Source organism: Hyposmocoma kahamanoa, unplaced genomic scaffold (assembly GCF_003589595.1).
Source record: "Hyposmocoma kahamanoa isolate Upper Pololo Valley unplaced genomic scaffold, ASM358959v1 224, whole genome shotgun sequence".
NCBI classification, from domain to species: Eukaryota; Metazoa; Arthropoda; class Insecta; order Lepidoptera; family Cosmopterigidae; genus Hyposmocoma; species Hyposmocoma kahamanoa.
In genome coordinates, this window is record NW_020653743.1 from 7,996,810 (window position 1) to 8,016,277 (window position 19,468).

Consider the following 19,468-nt stretch of genomic DNA (forward strand, 5'->3'; position numbering starts at 1 on the left):
TATATCAACTGAAATAAATACAACATGTACAGTACACGATATACATTTTTCAAATGGCTTTAATTACGTTAGTAAAAAAAATCTGATATAAAGCCAGTGACTCAAGCAAATGAGCTATATTAGTACGGGAAACATTTTAATTCGAGCTGAGGCAGTATCGGCTCTTAGAGCTCTGGTGGCTCTGCAACTGTTAGACGTGTCATTTACCGTCAGGCGCACGACTCGTTATCGCATATCGTAAAAGTAAATTATAATCTCAGTACAGAGTACTAAAAAAACCGACCTCAAAAGTACGTGGAATTATGTCTATTTGCTAACTTTTATTGAAATATCACCTAGTTCGCCACTATACAGGACTTAACACTAGAGATAATAAAAATCGGTTCTCACTACTCAAAGTATATTGAGAGAAAAACGCCTTGAATTGGAGAAATAGCAAAATCAACAATTAAAATAATTGCTCCTAAATTAAAGTTTAGGCGCTATTTATAAAAATGAATCTTCATGCGTGAACAGCCACCCTTAGAGGTGGATGATTTTTTTCAAAATGAAACGGAACCACTATGGAAGTACCCCCTTTCCAACAAAAAAAAGAATCATGAAAATCGGTTCACAAATACCGAAGTTATCGCGTAACATACATACAAAAAAACATACGATCGAATTGAGAACCTCCTTCTTTTTTGAAGTTGGTTAAGAAGTACCTACTACTGGCTAACTAAAGCATGTCATTGACGGAAACGAATTCTGTACGTCACAACATAGAACATCAAGATCTGAGTCGAACTATGTAAATAACTTATTTCCGTCATAATTATGAGTTACATATATGGTGATAAAGGGAACGATATTTATCACTCATAATTATAATTATCAACATTGCCATACTAATTTGATCGCACTACCGCGTTCATTAAGTTATTGTTTCCTTTGTGTACAGAGTGTTATCACCGCTTTGATAACCTAGATGGGACCACGCTTGCTTCAGTGAAAGAAGAATATCATTTATTTGTTTTAACTTTTTTGCTCAATACAAGAAAGTCAAATGGCGGAATTAATGCCAATTACGTTAGTTAGTTAAATTATAAAGTATACAATAAATATATATAATCTAACATAAACATACTTAATATATACATATAAAAAACACACATAAATATTATAAAAGTAAAATGTAGTCTTGATTTTTTAGATTGTCGAAAATATGTTTGCTTAAAAGATGATTTGATCTCAACTTGTCTTGCAAAAAATAATTGCTATATTAACGAAAATATTACATAAAGTAGAACCTAGAGTACTCTTAATTTGTACTGCTGTTCAAATCGTAAACTCGCAAACTACCTCAGCACTGAACAACAGCGCTAGATGCGGATTGGGACGAAGACCATCGAAACTGAGTAGTACTAGAACGGTAAGGCTTCAATTTTAGTTTCATATTTTGACAATGAATTACAGGAAATATCCACATCCATAATGCACATTATTCAAATTCAAATATCTATATTTCGGAATATACGTCCATAGAGGTTAATAACAAAGCACTTAAAAATAGAGTTAGTACTACAAATAACTGTTTTTTTCTAAAACTAATACGCAACCGGGACCAGTGTTCATGAACAGAACCCTGGATCCTGTTTGCAATTATACGCAGGAGGTTGTTGTCGCTTCCACGAACTCTATGCACCAGGGAAGCCGCTCTTTTTCGCATAATAGCTTATAATTTTCGCATAATAGATTATGATAAAACCTGCATATTGGAGAAGATTCACAATCCCCATTAAACTTTGGCCTAAAATAGTCTGTACAGCTGTAAGACGTAGATGACGTAGTTTATTCTTTCTTCGTGTCTAATTTAGAAGAACTAAACTAGGTCTCAACTCGCCAGTCTCCTGTCTGTCCAGATTACACAATGAGTACAGTGCCACAGTGGATATGTTCTCGGACTCGTTAACCGGTCTCCGCAGAGTAATTGCTAGCAAGTAGACATATTGTTTTTTTTTTTTTATTTTTTTTTTTTTTTATTTTTTTTTTTTTCTATTTTTATTGTTTCTATATTTTTGTATTCGTATTTTGTAGCCCTAAAATATTTTTTCCCGCTTTGTGCAAGACGTGTTTCACCTTTTACCAGTGGTGAGTCTTGTCAAAGTACTCTTACATATGTAAGTTGAATTTATAAATGAAGTCACAACTGTTGATGAACCTAATAAACGAAAATTATAATTTTGCATTGCTATTGTAATATCACAATTGAACCTTTTTTTTTGGTAAAATGTAAATAATATTTTCTGCTTCACTCATTATTATTTACTATAAGTTTGAGCTAAGATTGACTAGTGGGAAATTAAACAAATTGACCAAAATTATGTAAAAAATCTTTTATTTAAACTTATGTACGTTCTTTAAAATATTGTAGTTACTTAATAGTAACAATTTTTACATTGTTTGGTTTTTATAATAAACCTATATACTAAATTTGATGACATTTATTTAATAATATTACTAACATATATATTACCACCTATTTAAATAAAGAAGGAATGGAATACCAATGAATAATCGAACTTATATTTAAAAGAAAATACAAATTAATTATTATCGGTAATTTAAGCCAATGTATGGTTGTCAAAAATTGTATCAAAATCTATACAATTAAGAAACCCAATTGATTTAATTAATAACCTATCACAACACACATAAATTATCACAAAGTGTACATTCTAATACTTAAATATTTAGTGAATACATTTTGGTACGAATTTTTCGGCATTTTTTTTTCTTATAACTGCATTTGTTAATAAGAACACAAGTTCCGATAGGTAAAGTTTAATAAGAACCAATAACGTTATTACTAATTTGTTGAAAATTTACTTTGTTTAAAATAACATTTTGATTTCCAAAGCCTTACGAGCTGGCCTTGTCCGTTAATACAAACGATATGCCAGAATAATTTATGGGTACTAATTTTATAATTAAGATTTTAAGAAGAGCATTATGGATTGCAATTATCGCGAAAATAATGCGTAACTACATTTCGAATAAAAAATGCAATCAATTGAGCAAAAATCCAACTATATCTTGTTAAAACAATTTAACTCTTAGACGAAAATATATTTAAAAACTTCGTCTTAATATTTAAAAGTGTCGTGATAGACCTTTTTACTTTCTTCTTTGGAACTTTTTCTCTCAAAAACGGTTCAGAGTGGGACTTCTGCATTGGTGCAGGCGTTTCTGGCTCCTGTTCTTTTGGCAACTGGTATTTATATTCCTTGACCACCTTTTCTTCGTTAGGATCATACCGGTATAGCACTGAATAGGTCCTTTTGACCTTTTTTGGAATTTTGGACACATTTGCAGTTCTATCACTCTTGCAGCGTTTGACTTTGTTTCTGCCATAGTAATCTTGGTAATTATCAGGGTCTACGTAGATGATACGTTTCCCTAAGGCTTGTTCTCTTTCCTTCTTCAAACTCTTCCAAGATGCGATGACAGATTCTCTTCTGAAAGTCTTATTCGGATTATGTCTGCTGATGCAATAAGTTTCTTCTTCTTGAATGTTTGAGGTGTCCTTTAAGGGTGAACCTCTGGGACTCGGACTGTATTCTATTTCGTAGTCATCGCGTGATACCTGAAAAGATGAAAAAGAGAAATCAGTACAAACAAGGAATTTTTGAGAAAGTTGAATTTTACAATGATTGTTCATTCAAATAATAGAAGTGACTGTGTGAAAAATCAACCAACACGTTGTTTTCGATGTAACCTTACAAAATGCCTTTATGTTTCGATCGATTGCCAACACTCCGTTGAATAGAACACATGTGAAGACAGGTGCCAGACATCTGGGTACCGAAGGAGTAGAAGGAGATGACATATAAAATTGACGTATAAAATTGACATATGATGAACAGAGACAGATATATCACAATACCAATCACGTTCAAAAACGAAATAATCTCAAGGTCAGTTATTAGACAGAAACATAATATTAATGATTTATTTCGCCATTGAATAGGGCCAAGCCGACTGAGTCAAAACTATTTTAAAAAGTGCTCTGTTACGAGATAAAAATCTGAAAAGTTCTTCCGACTAATCGCTTCCAGGAAGTTGAAATTTATGTTAAACAATTTTTATGTGCCAAGTTTTTAAACCTATTAGAAAGGAATTGAAAGATGAATGTGGGATTAAAAAACTCTTTATGAAAGGCCTATTCTGTTTTTCAGGATTTTTTGTATATGTTCTATGTAGTCTTTATGTCAATTTAACAGAATTTTCAGAACAGGAATTATTGTGCATTTAGCATTATGTATTTAAGTGTTGTAGCATTATGTGTGTACTTACACACGTATATTGTATGTTTTACAATATACGCGGTATAATGTTTTCAACAAAGTTTAATTAAAATCATAAGAGGATTCCATCATGAAATATTTTTTATTCCCGAAATGTTTGCTGTGGATTTAGTTAAGAATAACTGTGTTTGTGTTAACCACTGAGTTGACTAGGAAGTTTACTCTGTAAGAAGCATAGGCAATAAAGATTAACAATTACAAGGCCTCGGATTAAGATAAAAACAGCGTAAAATATTCTCGTACACGTATCGTGACCGCCTCTCAAACAGAGCCTGTTGTGTAGTTGCGGTTCGAGAACGGGCTCGCAAATTCAATTGGGAATTTACCATGAGCTTTTCGGTGAAGGAAAACATCGTAATGAAACCTACACGTCGAAGGAGGTTCACAGTCCTCGGTAAACGTGTGAAGTCCGCAACCCACACTAGGCCAGGGTGATGGACATAGCCTAAACGTTAGCCTGAGAGGAAACCCATATGAGGTTTTTGAGTATTTAGTTGTCATGGAAGCATAAAACAATTTGACTGTGTTATCTATTTTGCCAAGTCCTAAAAATTTGTCTGTTTAAAGATGACTTTTAACTTTCAGAAAACAAAGGAAATGAATTTTTTCGGATCTAAATCGCGTATATTTGTTTTGTTTTTTTTTGAACGTATCAATTCGGGCCCTGTAAATGTCCCATGGCCACGGCTGACTCTGTGACACCGTTTCGGAAATTCAAGTGATGTCATGGGAAAGAGTATTATTTATAACACACAATACAAATACAATAAATAGATTCTAAACAATCGACGTTTGTATGTTATTAAATTTGATGTGATTAATATTAAAATTATTACGACATTGTATTTATGTACCAATTTTGTAATATCAATGTACAGTCAAAACAAACTCTGCGTTAAGCAACTATATCTAAAATTGTTTTTTTTTTAATATCTGAAGCGGTATGTTTACATAATAACGTTTGAAGTTAAAAGCTTTCGTGTTAACGACTTTAGTTAACAGTTGCGTAACTTTTAGCGGTTATTTTTTTTTACACTTTTCATATTGTGCAATATTATTTTTTTAGATTGGTATGTTTCATAATGGGTCATGTTATATTTATATATGAATTTATGTTACTGCCTCCGTAGCCGAACGGTTACCATCCCGGACTGCCACGCAGAGGTCCCGGGGCGATTCCCAGGCAGGGAGCAATATTTGTATGGCCTACATTTATATCTCTCGTGAATTTGAGTGAAATTTGTGGTTGTCTCCATGATACCCGCGATACAGGGTTTCCCTAGTGCGGGTATAGCCCTGATAGCTCATAGGAAGTGTGTGCATTAATATTATAAATTTAAGCATATAAATTTTTTTATTATCATAGTTACATTTGTAGGGGGAAACTTTTTAAAAGTTTTATTCATCTAAACGATTTCCTTTTGATGTTTTTGTATAAGATAATTGCTCTATTATATTTTTTACATTAAACCTGTAATACGTCTAGATCACAATCTTATAGAATTCTTTTTATCGTAGCATCAAATAATTTTTTAGTTTTCTTCGGTATTAGATCTATTTTCCACAAACTGTCACAACGTAACAAAACACCTCTAGTGACACGGCATATATGTCTTACTAGTGTTTTGACAGGCGTTGTGCAACATTATTTTTAATGGACCAACGTAAAACCGCGCGAATCCAGGCCGAGAAAAATAGGTCACTTTAAATAGTCCTATAGTTAACACGGTCTAATTAAAAAAACATAAATTTGGACTTCGGCAATGTAATAGACAGCCTTCTCTTTTGTTTTTCCAGGTAACTTCTCCAACATCTAAACGAATTAGAAGCACTGGCAACTAAACTGTAAGTTTTCAACGACAGCATAGCCACACAAAATTCAGAAAACCAATACCTTCTATTTTCAACGACTACTATTGTATTGAATTTAAAATTAGAACTGACGAATTCTAAATTGGAATTCAAAACATCTACTGCATTTTGTTAGCTGCGTTCGTTAATTTATTTAAAGAGCCGGCGATTAATATCATGATTAACGTTCAGAATGTATCATCATTCATTCAGACAAAACATAAGTATACCTAATGCAATTGGTTGGATTTTTATCTCTTGAAATAGAAGAGAACGCAGCCTTAGTCTAAAACATATGGGTATTGTTAAATTCCGAACATCAAAAGCTGTGAAAGAATGAAAAATGGGCCTTCAATTAATTTTCAAATTTTACATTATCTCAAAGATGCACGTCACTGCGACACGTTCCATTTCACGCTAATGTCATAACGTTAAACGTATAGTATTTCTGTTCAGTGTATTTTAGTACAACAAATTTAAACTGAAGGTGATAATACTAAAAGCGTGCAGTTAATTTTGCCGCGGATTATTTTGAGTCAATGCAACTGGTTATTATTGTTTTGTACTGGATTGTACACTCGAGTTTGGTCGTATTAAATAATATTCGACCTGGCTGAATTAACAGATAATTATTTAAAGACAAAGATACATACAATAAGTTATATTTTTATTTTAGAACAAGTATGGATAAAACGTGACCTAATAGCGATTTTATTGTGCTTCAGAAGTCACGTCTCGTATTCATTGAGGGCCTTGCTACTGTGTTTTTGAGTTGTTTATTTTTTTAGAGTTCAAGGTTAAGTGTTGCCATAAAAGCGACTGTGAGTGCATCATTAGAGGCGTTTCTTTTTATTTCCACTTTGCCTGTACAGACAATGAATTTGGTCACGTTTACTCTTTCAAAACTCCCGTAATCGTTCAACGATTTATTTGATTGATTTGTTGGTTTTATATTTATTTTCTAAGGTGTTCTAAATTTGATTCATTAACTCAAAAGTATTTGTAATTTGAAAAGTGCCTAGATATAAATTAATTTTCCAAATAATGTTTACTATGACAGTTAGGTATCTACTTACATTTTTTATGCATTCATTCACTCAACCTACATACATTTTTGTCCCGTTATCTCTTATATGCGTATGGCAATGCAAAAAACATTTGAAATAACGGATTTTTTAAATTTACAGTAAGCTTACGTATTCTATTCAATTTTGCTGTGTAATGTTCACGATTTTAAAGTTAAGATTTTTTAGTATATTCATGATTTTTAGTGTTTGCAGGTTTTTGTGGTTGGTTACTTTCTAAAAAAAGTACAGGTGCACTTTAAAAAAAAATCTTGTAATGATTTCAGAATACGTGGCGACAAATTATTATTCTTTTTCAAAGGCTTTTTTAAGACAAAAACTATAAATATCATTGTTTTAACTAATATATTCTAACCTATTACTCTATTTTTAAATACATAACCGAAGGTTTAATAACCCAAGTAACGGTTATGGGACAGTTAAAAATAGAAGTGACATATCACGGACTCGCGTCTTTTTACTGACTGCTTTTTAGTGACGAATCAGTTTTTTTCGGTGTCATGTTGCACCATGATGGTGTAACGTTGAGGTTAAGTTTAATGACTCTTCGGGTCGTATTCCAGAACTCTACTCAATGCTCAAGTCAGGATCTGAGTATGATTTCAAGCACTGGAAATACGACCCTAATGGCAAGGACTTGAGTATGATTTCTAGTGCTTTAAATCATACTCAGATCCTGACTTGCGCATTGAGTAGAGTTTTGGAATACGACCCTAAAAGTTCGATAATTGCACTTAATCTAGGAAAATATTTAGTTCAAAGTGTGCATGAAATTGTGCGCTTAGGTGTTAGAGAAGATTTTGAAAAGAACTATTTTCTCTTGATGTCGAACGGTTTCTTTTGGAATGACATTAGCTCTTTAATACAGTTTTATTTTCTGATATCGAATTCGTGATTTTTTCTGTAAAAGATTTAAAAAAATATCAATAACTAAATATTTACGTATCTAAATTGCGCCAAAATGGATTATTTTTTTCCTGGAAACTATTTTTGTGGTGATTTTCCTACATTTGTAAACATCTCGTTAGTGGCCTGATATTCTATTTTTTTATTTTTCCTAATTTCTTAAAATAATAGAGAGAGAGAGAGATTGCCAACTTCGTTTCGTCAAGTGATAAAAGTTTACAAATTATTGTTTCCTGTCGTTTAACATCTCCTTTATAATTTTAATCGTTTTATATTTTTATGTTTTTCTGTTTGTAAACGCAAAGGCGATTTTTTAATTTCAACGTCAACGGTCAACAATATTAATAAATCGAAAGGTTTCTGTAATTTACATTCACAGTGAAATTGTTTGTTATGTATTACGTAATTGCTCTATACATATATACCTTTCATACGTATTTTTGTACTATACACACACCCATTATAGTGAAAGTGGTTGAAATTTGTCAAAACCGGCTCACAATCTACATATGATACCTATCTATAATTTTGACAGCCACGACAGCTCATTGTTTGATTGACAAACACTTTCTATTTTTTTTTTGCCTTAAGTAAGCCATTGTTGATTGGCGCATGAATAATTTTGAAATCCGATTGATTCATATCTATTCAATAGGTGTCGTCTGTGATTTCGCTTGTAATATATTGACAGGGCTTCACCATACGTATCTTACCAGACGCAGTGTATTTATTTTCTGTTTATTTTTACGCACAATAGAAACTGAATTGAATAAGCTTTAATGGTTAAACAAGAAGTGTGCAAGTGTGCTTACTTTTTTATATTTATTGTGTAGATTTACATTAGATCAGTTTTCTATTTTTCCTTTGTTTCTTTATTCAGAGGTCGCGCGTCATAAAGTACGCGTTAACATTCCATGATTTAAAATGGCAGTTCCATTTTTGAACAATGGCAACTGTGAGAGTTTTCCATAGACAAAGCGTAATTGTTTCTTGCTGGAGCGGTTGATTTACTTTTTTAACGTAGGAACTGTCATTAGAACTATAAATGAACTCGCATTTATAAACATAGATTTCATTTGTTTTTTTTATATATATTTCTTATTTTTAAACAAATCGATGATTATGAGATTATATTCCCTTTTAAACAGTTAACTTGTGTTGGTACCACATCGTTAACAAAAATAGGTTAATACGAAATTAGATGCAATCAATTAAATTTTAACTATTAACTACCACGAAACCCCAAGGTTGCGTTGAGAATGTAATGCCTAATATAATTAACCTTTTATTAACGGTAATAAAATCGTTTAAGGCATAATATTTCAGATAATATCACGAGTTAATTAATCGATTGACGAGTAAATTAAAGCCGTATTAAATCTTAGAATTTCCGAGAGTCAGAAATCGTAAAACTTTAAAGCAAAGAGCTTTTGAAAAAAGAACGCAACACCATATTGGATTCGACGCACGCGCGTTGGTCATTGACCAAGACCATAGACAAGTTCAGTTGCCTTTTAAGCGCATTAAACTGGCCATGCACTTTGCGTAATAGCTTTAACTCTCAGTCGTTCCAAATTCAAACGTTTGCTTAAAGTTGTAACTGTAAACATTTTTGTCACTGTTACTGTATTAGTTTATTTACGTAATCTGTAATGTTGATTTATTAATATTGTAAAAAAGTCTATCTTTTCGATAATAAGTATAATTCAAGGTAAGTGGGTAGTTTTGGTTGCTTGTAAATGTCATATTTAGTATTTTTTAACAAGGCGTTTTTATGATACTGAACATCGAGTTTGACCCTTTCGAGAAACTTTATTACCTTGTTTTCTTAACAAATGTGTACCTACTAAATAAAAAGAGAATTGTTTGGCAAAGAACCATTAAACAGGTAACAGAATTCTTAAGGCTTTGAAAAAATTACTATACTTATAGAGTAAGGTAAGCTTACCTACGAAGAGACTACTTCAAGACGAAAATGTATGAAGGGGTTGAATGAAATGACTAGTGATTAACACTTACCACGCTCTCCCAACTACCACCGAAGACAGTTTTGTCCAACATGTTTGCGTCTCACGAGAATTCCACACACAAATTCTGATATCCCGCCAAATTACGAAATTTCAGATTGGGTAATGTTATGGGTAACGCAAGGCCGATCACGTTGTCACTGGTGAGAAAGAAAATTTGGCACTTGTTCACTGTTTCAAATCTCCTGAACAACTGAAGCGGTTTCGGGATCGGACCGTATTTATAGCCCCGTGGGGTAAAGAAGTCGCGGCGGGAGTTTCAGGGAATCGAGGTGTTTGAACACGCATCCACTCTCTTTCGGGGAAGCCTGTCTAAATCAGCGCTTAAGTAGGACTTTTTGTTTCTATGTCAGAGTGGTTCACTTTTCGTCTTCGGGGAAAATTCAAAGGTGTTTCGGTGTAACTTCAGATTTTCGGTCGGTTGGATTATAACATTAATACTTAAGGATACATTGCTTGGAAATTTTATTGTGGGAAAGCGATAGGATTCATCATTAATTTATTGCTTCAAGCCACGTTTTTAAACATTGGTAATAGACCGTAGTTTATTGTATTGAAATGGACACGTCACTAATGGACGTAAGTTACAATATTCATGGCTGACTGATGATCATAAGTCCATTGGACCTGTAAAGGGTCCGAAATGTTGGTTTGTTTGGAAAAAAAATATACGCGATAATTATTAAATAATTTGTAAATATACACAAAAACCTAAGAATCCGAAAATTCAAGTCACAACATAGAATATGAAATTCTGGTCTAATGTCAAAATTGGGGCTAGCGCAAAACTGGTGTGACTCCAACTCCATGAAATGCATACAGAAGATCATTTGAAATATCGTAATCATATATATGACCTATATAGTAGGATATAGTATAGATACACCCATCATCATCATTACCTATATAATAATATATAGTAAGCAAAAATAATATATAGTTATAATTATGATTTTTTATACATGAAAATATCATCGAAATATAAAATGACAGGATGAACAAGTCGTGCGCCTGATGGTAAGCTACACGCCTGTACATAACAGTTGCAGTGCCACACAGAGCTTTAAATCGCAAAAATCTGAGAGTCACTACCACGGCGCCCGTCACCCTGAGACAAGAGTTGACAAGTCCCAATTGCCTGTAATTTCACCTGCACTCCTACCCTTCAAAATCGGAACACAGTAATGCTGACATTACTGCTCGACGGCAGAAATAGGTAAGGTGGTAGTACTATCCTGGACGAACTCTTTCACATGGAGCTCTACTGCTACTTTAAGTATCATTTAAAATAAAATTGTAGTAATAAAAATAAATGTGAGTTTTTAGCGCTGATTGTAAGTTACGTCCTGAACAGAACGATACAACATAGTTAAATAATAATGTTACGCCGGTTACAGTATGTTTAATTTTACCTAATTTTTCATTTCGAAAATCCTCATAATACACCCGCACAAACACTGTCGTGTCTCGAAACTCCCCCGCCGACCACTTCATGTCGAAAGTCTGCTTTCGTTTTACAACCCTCTTTGCATTTCGTACTAAGTGCCGGAACGCAGCGCATGAGTGCATTGACGTCATTGTGCAACTAGTGCATAAAGCTGAATACTTAGTGAAAGACCTACGATGAACCTTAAACTTGGAAATGTTGTAGATGTTATCCTTTAAATATGAATAAATAAATTGAAATATTGAAAACTATAATACTCATAGGATAGATATTTCTTTTGTTGAAAATTAAATCTTGAACATTTACAAAAAAAGCAACTATACACGGCCAGCCTTTAAATATTGACTTATTATTTAAGGTAGATATAGTTGGTGTAAACTCCGTACATCGGCCTGATGCAGCAAGCAGACAACTAGCTACAGATGAAGACTGAAAATTAGCAATGCCGCGTCTTCAACTTTTTTCCACATTATCAATTGTATTTTCGATTAGTTATTAATTACTATGTTTTGTGGAGAAATAAATGTCTTTTTAACCGACTTCAAAAAATGCAGGAGTTTTTGTATATATGTTACGTGAATTACTTATTCACGCGATAACTTGTTAACCGATTTGGATGATCCTTTTTGGTTGGAAAGAGGGTAAGGGAGGGAAGGGAGGGTCAGTATTGGCCCTATTTAAATTTGAAGAAAATATTCCACCTCGAAGGGTGGCAAACTAGGGCATGAGTCCGGTTTCGTACACTTTTCGGTAGCCGATTTCAATAAAACTGGCAAATAAAATTGATGTCGGTTTTTTTTTATAAAAAAGATATTACAACCACTTATATATTGATTTAAAGAAGGCTTGTGCCTAGCAGCTGGGTGCGCTTGTGTTATAAGGCCTTAAAAATTTTGTAAACGTAAATCTGTGTGCACAGCTTTAGTTCAGTTAAAATTAAACCACTTTCAATTAGCTTTCTTGTTTAGTTTACAGCGTGCAGAAATAGGTGAACCAGTGCACTTTGCGCGTATTTTGATTACAAACATTGGCTCGGGTAACTTCTTTTGTGTTATTTTGGATATTTAGTTTTCATGTCCTGTTTGCTTTTGGCGTGTTATATACGCCCCTTACGTTCTCAAGTTTTGTTAACAATCGCCCATAATACTGTTCGTTGGCTATTTTACGATGTTATTTGCAAGCTCTCACATCACAATATCAGTGAACAACACTGGTGTCTTTATATGACGCCATCATTGACACGTACAAATTATTTAACTGCACTGTATTGCCTTATGTGTTATTAGTTATTACATTACAACGACTAAGTACTTTGAATTTGCTGTTTTTTTTTAACTATTTAACTCTGAAGGCAGTTTCGTCGTTTACTCGAAAGGACCAAATTTGAAAAAAAATCTACGTTGAATAAACAACGTGTGTGAAACAGATATTGTGATAATATAATAACGTAAATAACACACATACTCATAGCCCCGCACTAGGGGAACCCTGTATCGCGGAGGCCATGGACACACACATAGACAACCACAAATTACACTCAAACTCACGACGATAAATAAATATAGGCCATACAATTATTTCTCCCGGCCCGGGAATCGAACCCGGAACCTCTGCATTGTAACCGTTCGCCCACAGAAGCAGTTATAGATATAAATCAGAATGATTCATGACAATTTTAATTAATATATTTATTTACCATAACTTAGGATTAACAATTTTACATAAATATTAAATTATGATCCCTACACTAAGCCATGTCTCGTGGGAACAACGCAAGTATGAATAACCCAACATCTATGCGGCTTATACTGTTGAAGCATTCTGTTTTAAGATCGTCAATCTTTTTCAGTGTTATATCACTTACGTTGTACCAAGCATAACATCGTGAAAAACCACCGGCAATATCATAGAGGATTTGTTTAAAAAGTTCGGAAAGTAACAAAATGGCGGAGATTAAAATATCGGTAATATTCTGAATACACTTTGATTTAAAATTCAATCCCTACAGTTAAATTCCCGCAATAAAAACAAGAAATAGTATCGTCATAAAGTTCACGTGTTTGTTACTACGACTGTGGGTAAAGGCATGCTGCGCGATGGAAAAAATATACGTGACGTAGAATGGAACAATATTTTATGGGTAATAATCGATTCGGACAGTGTGTTTTGAACAGTAAAGAGTGTAACTGTATTTTAGGACGTAGAGGTCCGATTCGCCCGGAAAAAGCCGCGAAAAGCCAGTTCGTTACATAACGTGACCATTGTTTTTCTCCCTCAGCGGGACGCCAGTAAATTTATTATTGTTTTAAAAATAAAACACTTGTTTTTGATAATTACGAAATGTTTAACGATTAAAAAAAATTTAAAAAAGAACTAATCTTGTGTAGTCTGTTGTGCTCGCTTTATGTATTTTTTACTTTCGCGCCATTTTTTCAAATTGTCATGCGGGACACGGAACATAAAAGCGGGACGTATGGTCACGTTATTACCTATATATATACCCATGGTTTCGGCGGGATGTCTTCTTTACTTGGTTGATATTCCTTTCTCAGGCGTACTAATACACGCTTTTACATCCAAGGAACGGACCCTGCGTACACCTGTACTTCCGAGCACATGTAATCCGAATATCTGTAAAGATTTAAGATGCGATTGAATAGGCATCTTTTGGGCGAGCTTGTTTCGTCGTAGACCCCATCTTTGCTCCAGAACTTGAAGATAATAAGAATAAGAATAAAGCGTGAAACACACTGATGTCGTCCATACAAATACACGAAATGCCTGACCTGCACCCGCTCTCTATGTTTTTTTTTTAAATTGCAGGCAGACAAACTATATATTTCACATTATTGAGAGAGGCCTTTGTGGATTTACGGACGTTTTTAACGCTCGATTTCATCATTCGCACTCGGAATATTCTGGGGACGTAACCTATGACGCAAAGAGTGACGTATTAAAACCTACGTCAGACTTACACCATCGTATTATGAAAGCCAAAATTAACGTTTGAATATAGTCTATTGAACAGAGGATGTCGTTAAGCACAATTCGAAACGTTCCGGATGTTAAATGTGTTTTTTGTTTTATTACACAAAATAGTAAACAGTCAAAACAGTTTCTATGTAGTATTTATGAAGCAGCTATAAAATGTAAATATAGCTTTCCGTGGCGGTAGGCACTTTATCTCTTTTGCGGTGGATAACATTCTATGTTGAACCAAAATCAAAAGATAACGACCTAGTAAAATTGATCGTAACAATATTTAACCTCAAACATCGTTAAAACTAATAGTTGCTATGCGTATTATACAGGTCGCTTAAACGAGTCTCTATTAGGCTCTGGTATATAAGAACTGTTACACACGGCACCTTTAAGTAGCGACGCAAACGCGCGACTGCTTGGGACACTTGGGATTTACATATCTTGGGATACGTTTGCATCGATGCAAACACGCGCCTGCAATTGCCTATAAATCGCAAGCGTAGCGATGCAATGGCGTAAACGCGCGTACGAATCGCGCGTTTCACGAACGCGCGCTTGCATCGCTGCTAACAGTCGCCGTGTGTAACCAGTCTTAGATAAAATAATCATTATATCTTTACTTTTAAATAACAATTGCTTCTTGTCGTATCGATGGCATGCATAATATAATGCTTGCCAACGTGGTGAAAGGATTTGCCAATCGGCGTAAGGCACTCGCTGATTGTTGCCCAGGGTGCACCAGACGTACACGAAAGGAATGATACGTCGCGTCGAGCGGGGAGGCTCCTTTCGTGGACCCTGTGTGACCTGCGCTCGATGTTACCTCCTTACATCGTCATCCCACCTTTTTATCACCTCTTTTCTCTGGTTGCTGGCCACTTGTTTTCAAATTTTGAATCGTTCTTTTCCTTTTATTCCTTTGCCTCACCATTCTCATTTTGTTTCGTTACTCAATCGCGGTAACGAGCAGTTCAGCTGTAATTTTTAACTGCGTCTACTTTTGATCCGTATGTAATTAAGTTAGGTAGTTTTTTATAGTATTGTATCTCTGTTTTCAACCGACTTCAAAAAAGGAGGTCGTTCTCAATCCGACTGTATGTTTTTTTTGTATGTATGTTACGCGATAACTCCGGTATTTGTGAACCGATTTGCATGATTCTTTTTTTATTTGAAAGAGGGTACCTCCATAGTGGTCCCATTTCATTTTGTAGAAAATCATCCACCTCTAAGGGTGGCTGATCACGCATGAACATTCATTGTTATAAATAGCGCCTAAATTTTACTTAAAGAGCAATTATTTTAATTGTTGGTTTTGCTATTCTCCAATTTAAAGCGTCTCTCTCTCTCAATATACTTTGAGTAGTGAGAACCGATTTTTTTATTTCAATAAAACTTAGCAAATAGACGTAATTCCACATACTTTTAAGGTCGGTTTTTTTAGTACTGAGATTATTATTATTATATACCTTTTCTTATTACAGCCTTTGTTTACCTTTTAACTATGGAATAAATTTTTGTGGACCGAATATCCTATTTTGTTGCCGTGATCGGTCACGGCACATTAGTGGTTAACAACCTTTTCACTGGCGCCCGAACAGGTACAATATACATTCGTCCATTTCAGTAGCAGTAGAGCACCTTGTGAAAGAGTTCGTCCAGGGAAGTACTGCCACCTTACCTATTTCTGCCGCCAAGTAGTAATATTAGCATTACTGTGTTCCGGTTTTGAAGAGTAAGGGTGTTAATGAAATTACAGGCACATGAGACTTGTCAACTTATGTCTCAGAGTGACGGGTGCAGTGACAGTGCCCCTCAAATTTTTGCGATTTAAATCTCTGAGTGGCACTGCAATTGTCCTTGGCACTGCAATTGTTATGGACAAGCGCGTAGCTTAGGCGCACGACTTGTTCGTCCCGTCACTTGATATTATAAAAAAAAATACATTCGGTGTTATTGCCAAGGAGCAGTATCTTTCAGGTAACTTCAAAGTGAACGTTAGTGTTGTCAGCTTAAGGAATTACTTACTTTAAAATGCCGTAGCATTGCGAAAACTCCAAAGACATTTGTCTAGCTTTTAGTAGCTTTATAGTTTAAACAACGCTTAAATGCTTTTGACTAATTTATTATTCAAGTGTTTTTGTCTACAAAGTGTTGGTCAAAGAAACTGATTTATTACAATATTAAAATCCGTTTCATTCTTTGTTTTAAATGTTGTTTTGGATTTGCTCCAATTTAAAGCTCGTTAAGTTTCGTAATTTAGCTTTTTTTACGTAACAAACTGGACAATAACCTTTGTTTTAATGTAGTTTCGAATCGTAGAACGCCAATTAAAAGATTTTAATTGCAAGTATGCGTCTTGTCTACGTTTCCTGTGGTCTATGAATCTAGTCTATAAAGTTGGCGCCAAAAATTAAGAGACATTATGAGTCATCAAAGACCTCTTAAGAGCATAGTACGGGATAGACTGAGCACATTTTTTTCTAAATTATCTATACTCTATATACTCCCTATGAAATCCCTAAGTCGTTAAAAATAAGACGAAAATAAATCAAAATAAAATAGCTATGTTGTAACTTACAATAACAAAACTTTTCTTCTAAATACTCTTCCGTTTTGGAAATTACACTATTTTTTTTTATTTATTTGTTTTTTCAAACAAAACAGCGTTTAGATCCGTAAAATAGATAGCGAAAACATAGGAATTCGATACTCTACAATAGTCATTTCTAGTTACATATCAAATTAATAGAACAAACTACAATATAAAAATTTTGGATTTTCTGAGGGAGGTATTTTATGCACTCTGTAATAATAATAATAATATACCAGACGATCACACCAATTACCTGGGATTTACCTGTATTATGAGTACCAGAACAACGGAATTCACTCTCGGTGCATTATCAAGAACACTGACCGGTATCAATTTTGAAAAGTGAATGTGACACTAGATGACTGTGTATTAAAACACAGTTTAGTGTCTCCATACTTTTATACTATCGATCATTGCTGTCATAAAATGTTTGTAAACTTTTAGTTCTTTTTGCGAGTGCTAGAGACGCTGCTCGATTTGTTATACAAAATTTAATAATATTTCTTGCGGTCGCTAGCGACTATCAACATTGTAAACAACATGTTACAGTTAAGGGGTCTACAGACCCAACCCGCTGGCCCTGCGACACAGGCTTGGTGTCGGCGGCCTTATTTCTAATCTAATCCTGACATGTTTCTAGAAACAAGGTCGCCGACACTATCCCGCCCAGATCGGCAGGTTCGGTTTGTGGGTTCCTATAGTAAGTAGTACAGGCGCGATCCAATTTAGAAAAGTATATTTCCCATATTGTTCCCACAGGGAGTCGAAGCCGGGATGTTAAAAGTGAATGAGCCAGCATCCACTTTGTAAACCGTTAGGCGAACGACGCCGTCACTCTATGTGTATTACTTCCTTGAAGTTACGATTAATTTTCTTTGCCTATTCCGATTCTTATTAAGAACCTTACGAAACACTGAACACGACTCATTATTTGTTTTTAAAAATAATATTCACTCCGTTACATGATTAGGCATGGTTATTTAAAAGAAGCTTGAGTCATCTATGCTCATCTATAATCCAGTACGTCCCACTGTTGGTACTAATTACGTTTAAGAAGACGGTTTAAGCAATAGACGATCACATTGGCCCAATGTAATGAGAACTTCTGACATCATCGAATATATACCTTGGAAGATCCTACACAGGGCCGTATTTAAAGTTCGGAGGTCTCCGAGTTTTTTATTTGATTATTATTATAGTGAGCGCCCTCTGATATTGTGCGCCTCTAGGCCGAGCCGTCGCGGCTTAGTGTTTACATGTATGTTTTATCAAGATGTTCTTGTACCATTAATGCAAATAATAATAATTACTATCTTTGAGCTATGTGACATAAGCGTTTTTTTTAATTTAAGATTTAAAAAGGGTACAATTTTTTTAGCCTTAACGTAGTCTTACAAAACTATATACATATATGTATATATTTTGACTGCAGAATTCACATAAGTCTCAATTGAAAAAAAAAAACTGATATTTAGCACAGTTAAAAGTTCGCCATTAAAATTATAATTTTTAAACATTTTTTAAATATACATTTTTTTTTGTTTCATGTCTGATGGAGGCTATCAGCGCAAAAGTGGTGTAACCCACATTTTTTTACAATATAACTGTAAATGATACTGAACTACATAATCATTTTATATTTGGACGCCATTTTCATGCATAATAAACATTTAATTATTTCTTCTTTGTTTCTACATGAAAATACCACCCAAACGTAAAATAGTTATGTACTTAAGTATCATTTAAAGTAATATTGTACAAAAAATAATTAAATATGGGTTAAAATACCACTTTTGCGCTGATAGCCTCAATTATACATTACCTTGGTCGACACATTACCCATATTTTATTTACCTGTTGTAAGCTTTTTTAATAATGTGTACTTGTAACTATAAATGATCCGAAAAGTCTCAATTCAGAACTTACAGAAACGGCCGCTAGTGTTCTACCAACTAATCTATCACCCCTTCTAATTAATTCTTGCCTACGACAAATGTGCGCAATATTATCTGTCAAAGAACAGTAATTACAGTAGAAGTGGTACTTGGGTTCAATCCGCCATTTTCGCTTTTTATGGTATGGTTGTGTCATTCTTTCGTTTCAGAGAAATTCCTTATTGTGCTGTTTTGAAGCGCAAAAATGATACCGCACCAAAAATATTACCCATAGTATTATTTCACATCATCGGTAAGTCTTATTTTAATAAAATTTCAATTTTCTGTTTATCGAAT

At 34.1% G+C, this 19,468-nt stretch overlaps 2 protein-coding genes across 2 annotated transcripts in view; one reads left to right on the forward strand and one right to left on the reverse strand.

Moving 5' to 3' along the window:
- LOC113228114 (dual specificity tyrosine-phosphorylation-regulated kinase 2) overlaps positions 1–19,468 on the forward strand; it is a 241,601-nt gene that overhangs the window by 171,233 nt on the left and 50,900 nt on the right. The gene's annotated exons all lie outside the window — the stretch shown is intronic.
- Positions 2,482–10,583, reverse strand: LOC113228115. The gene is made up of 2 exons (XM_026461273.1): positions 10,208–10,583; positions 2,482–3,625 (listed from the first exon to the last, which is right to left on the reverse strand). The coding sequence occupies exons 1-2, from the start codon at positions 10,247–10,249 to the stop codon at positions 3,089–3,091; spliced, it is 579 nt and encodes a 192-aa protein (XP_026317058.1). The 5' UTR covers positions 10,250–10,583; the 3' UTR covers positions 2,482–3,088.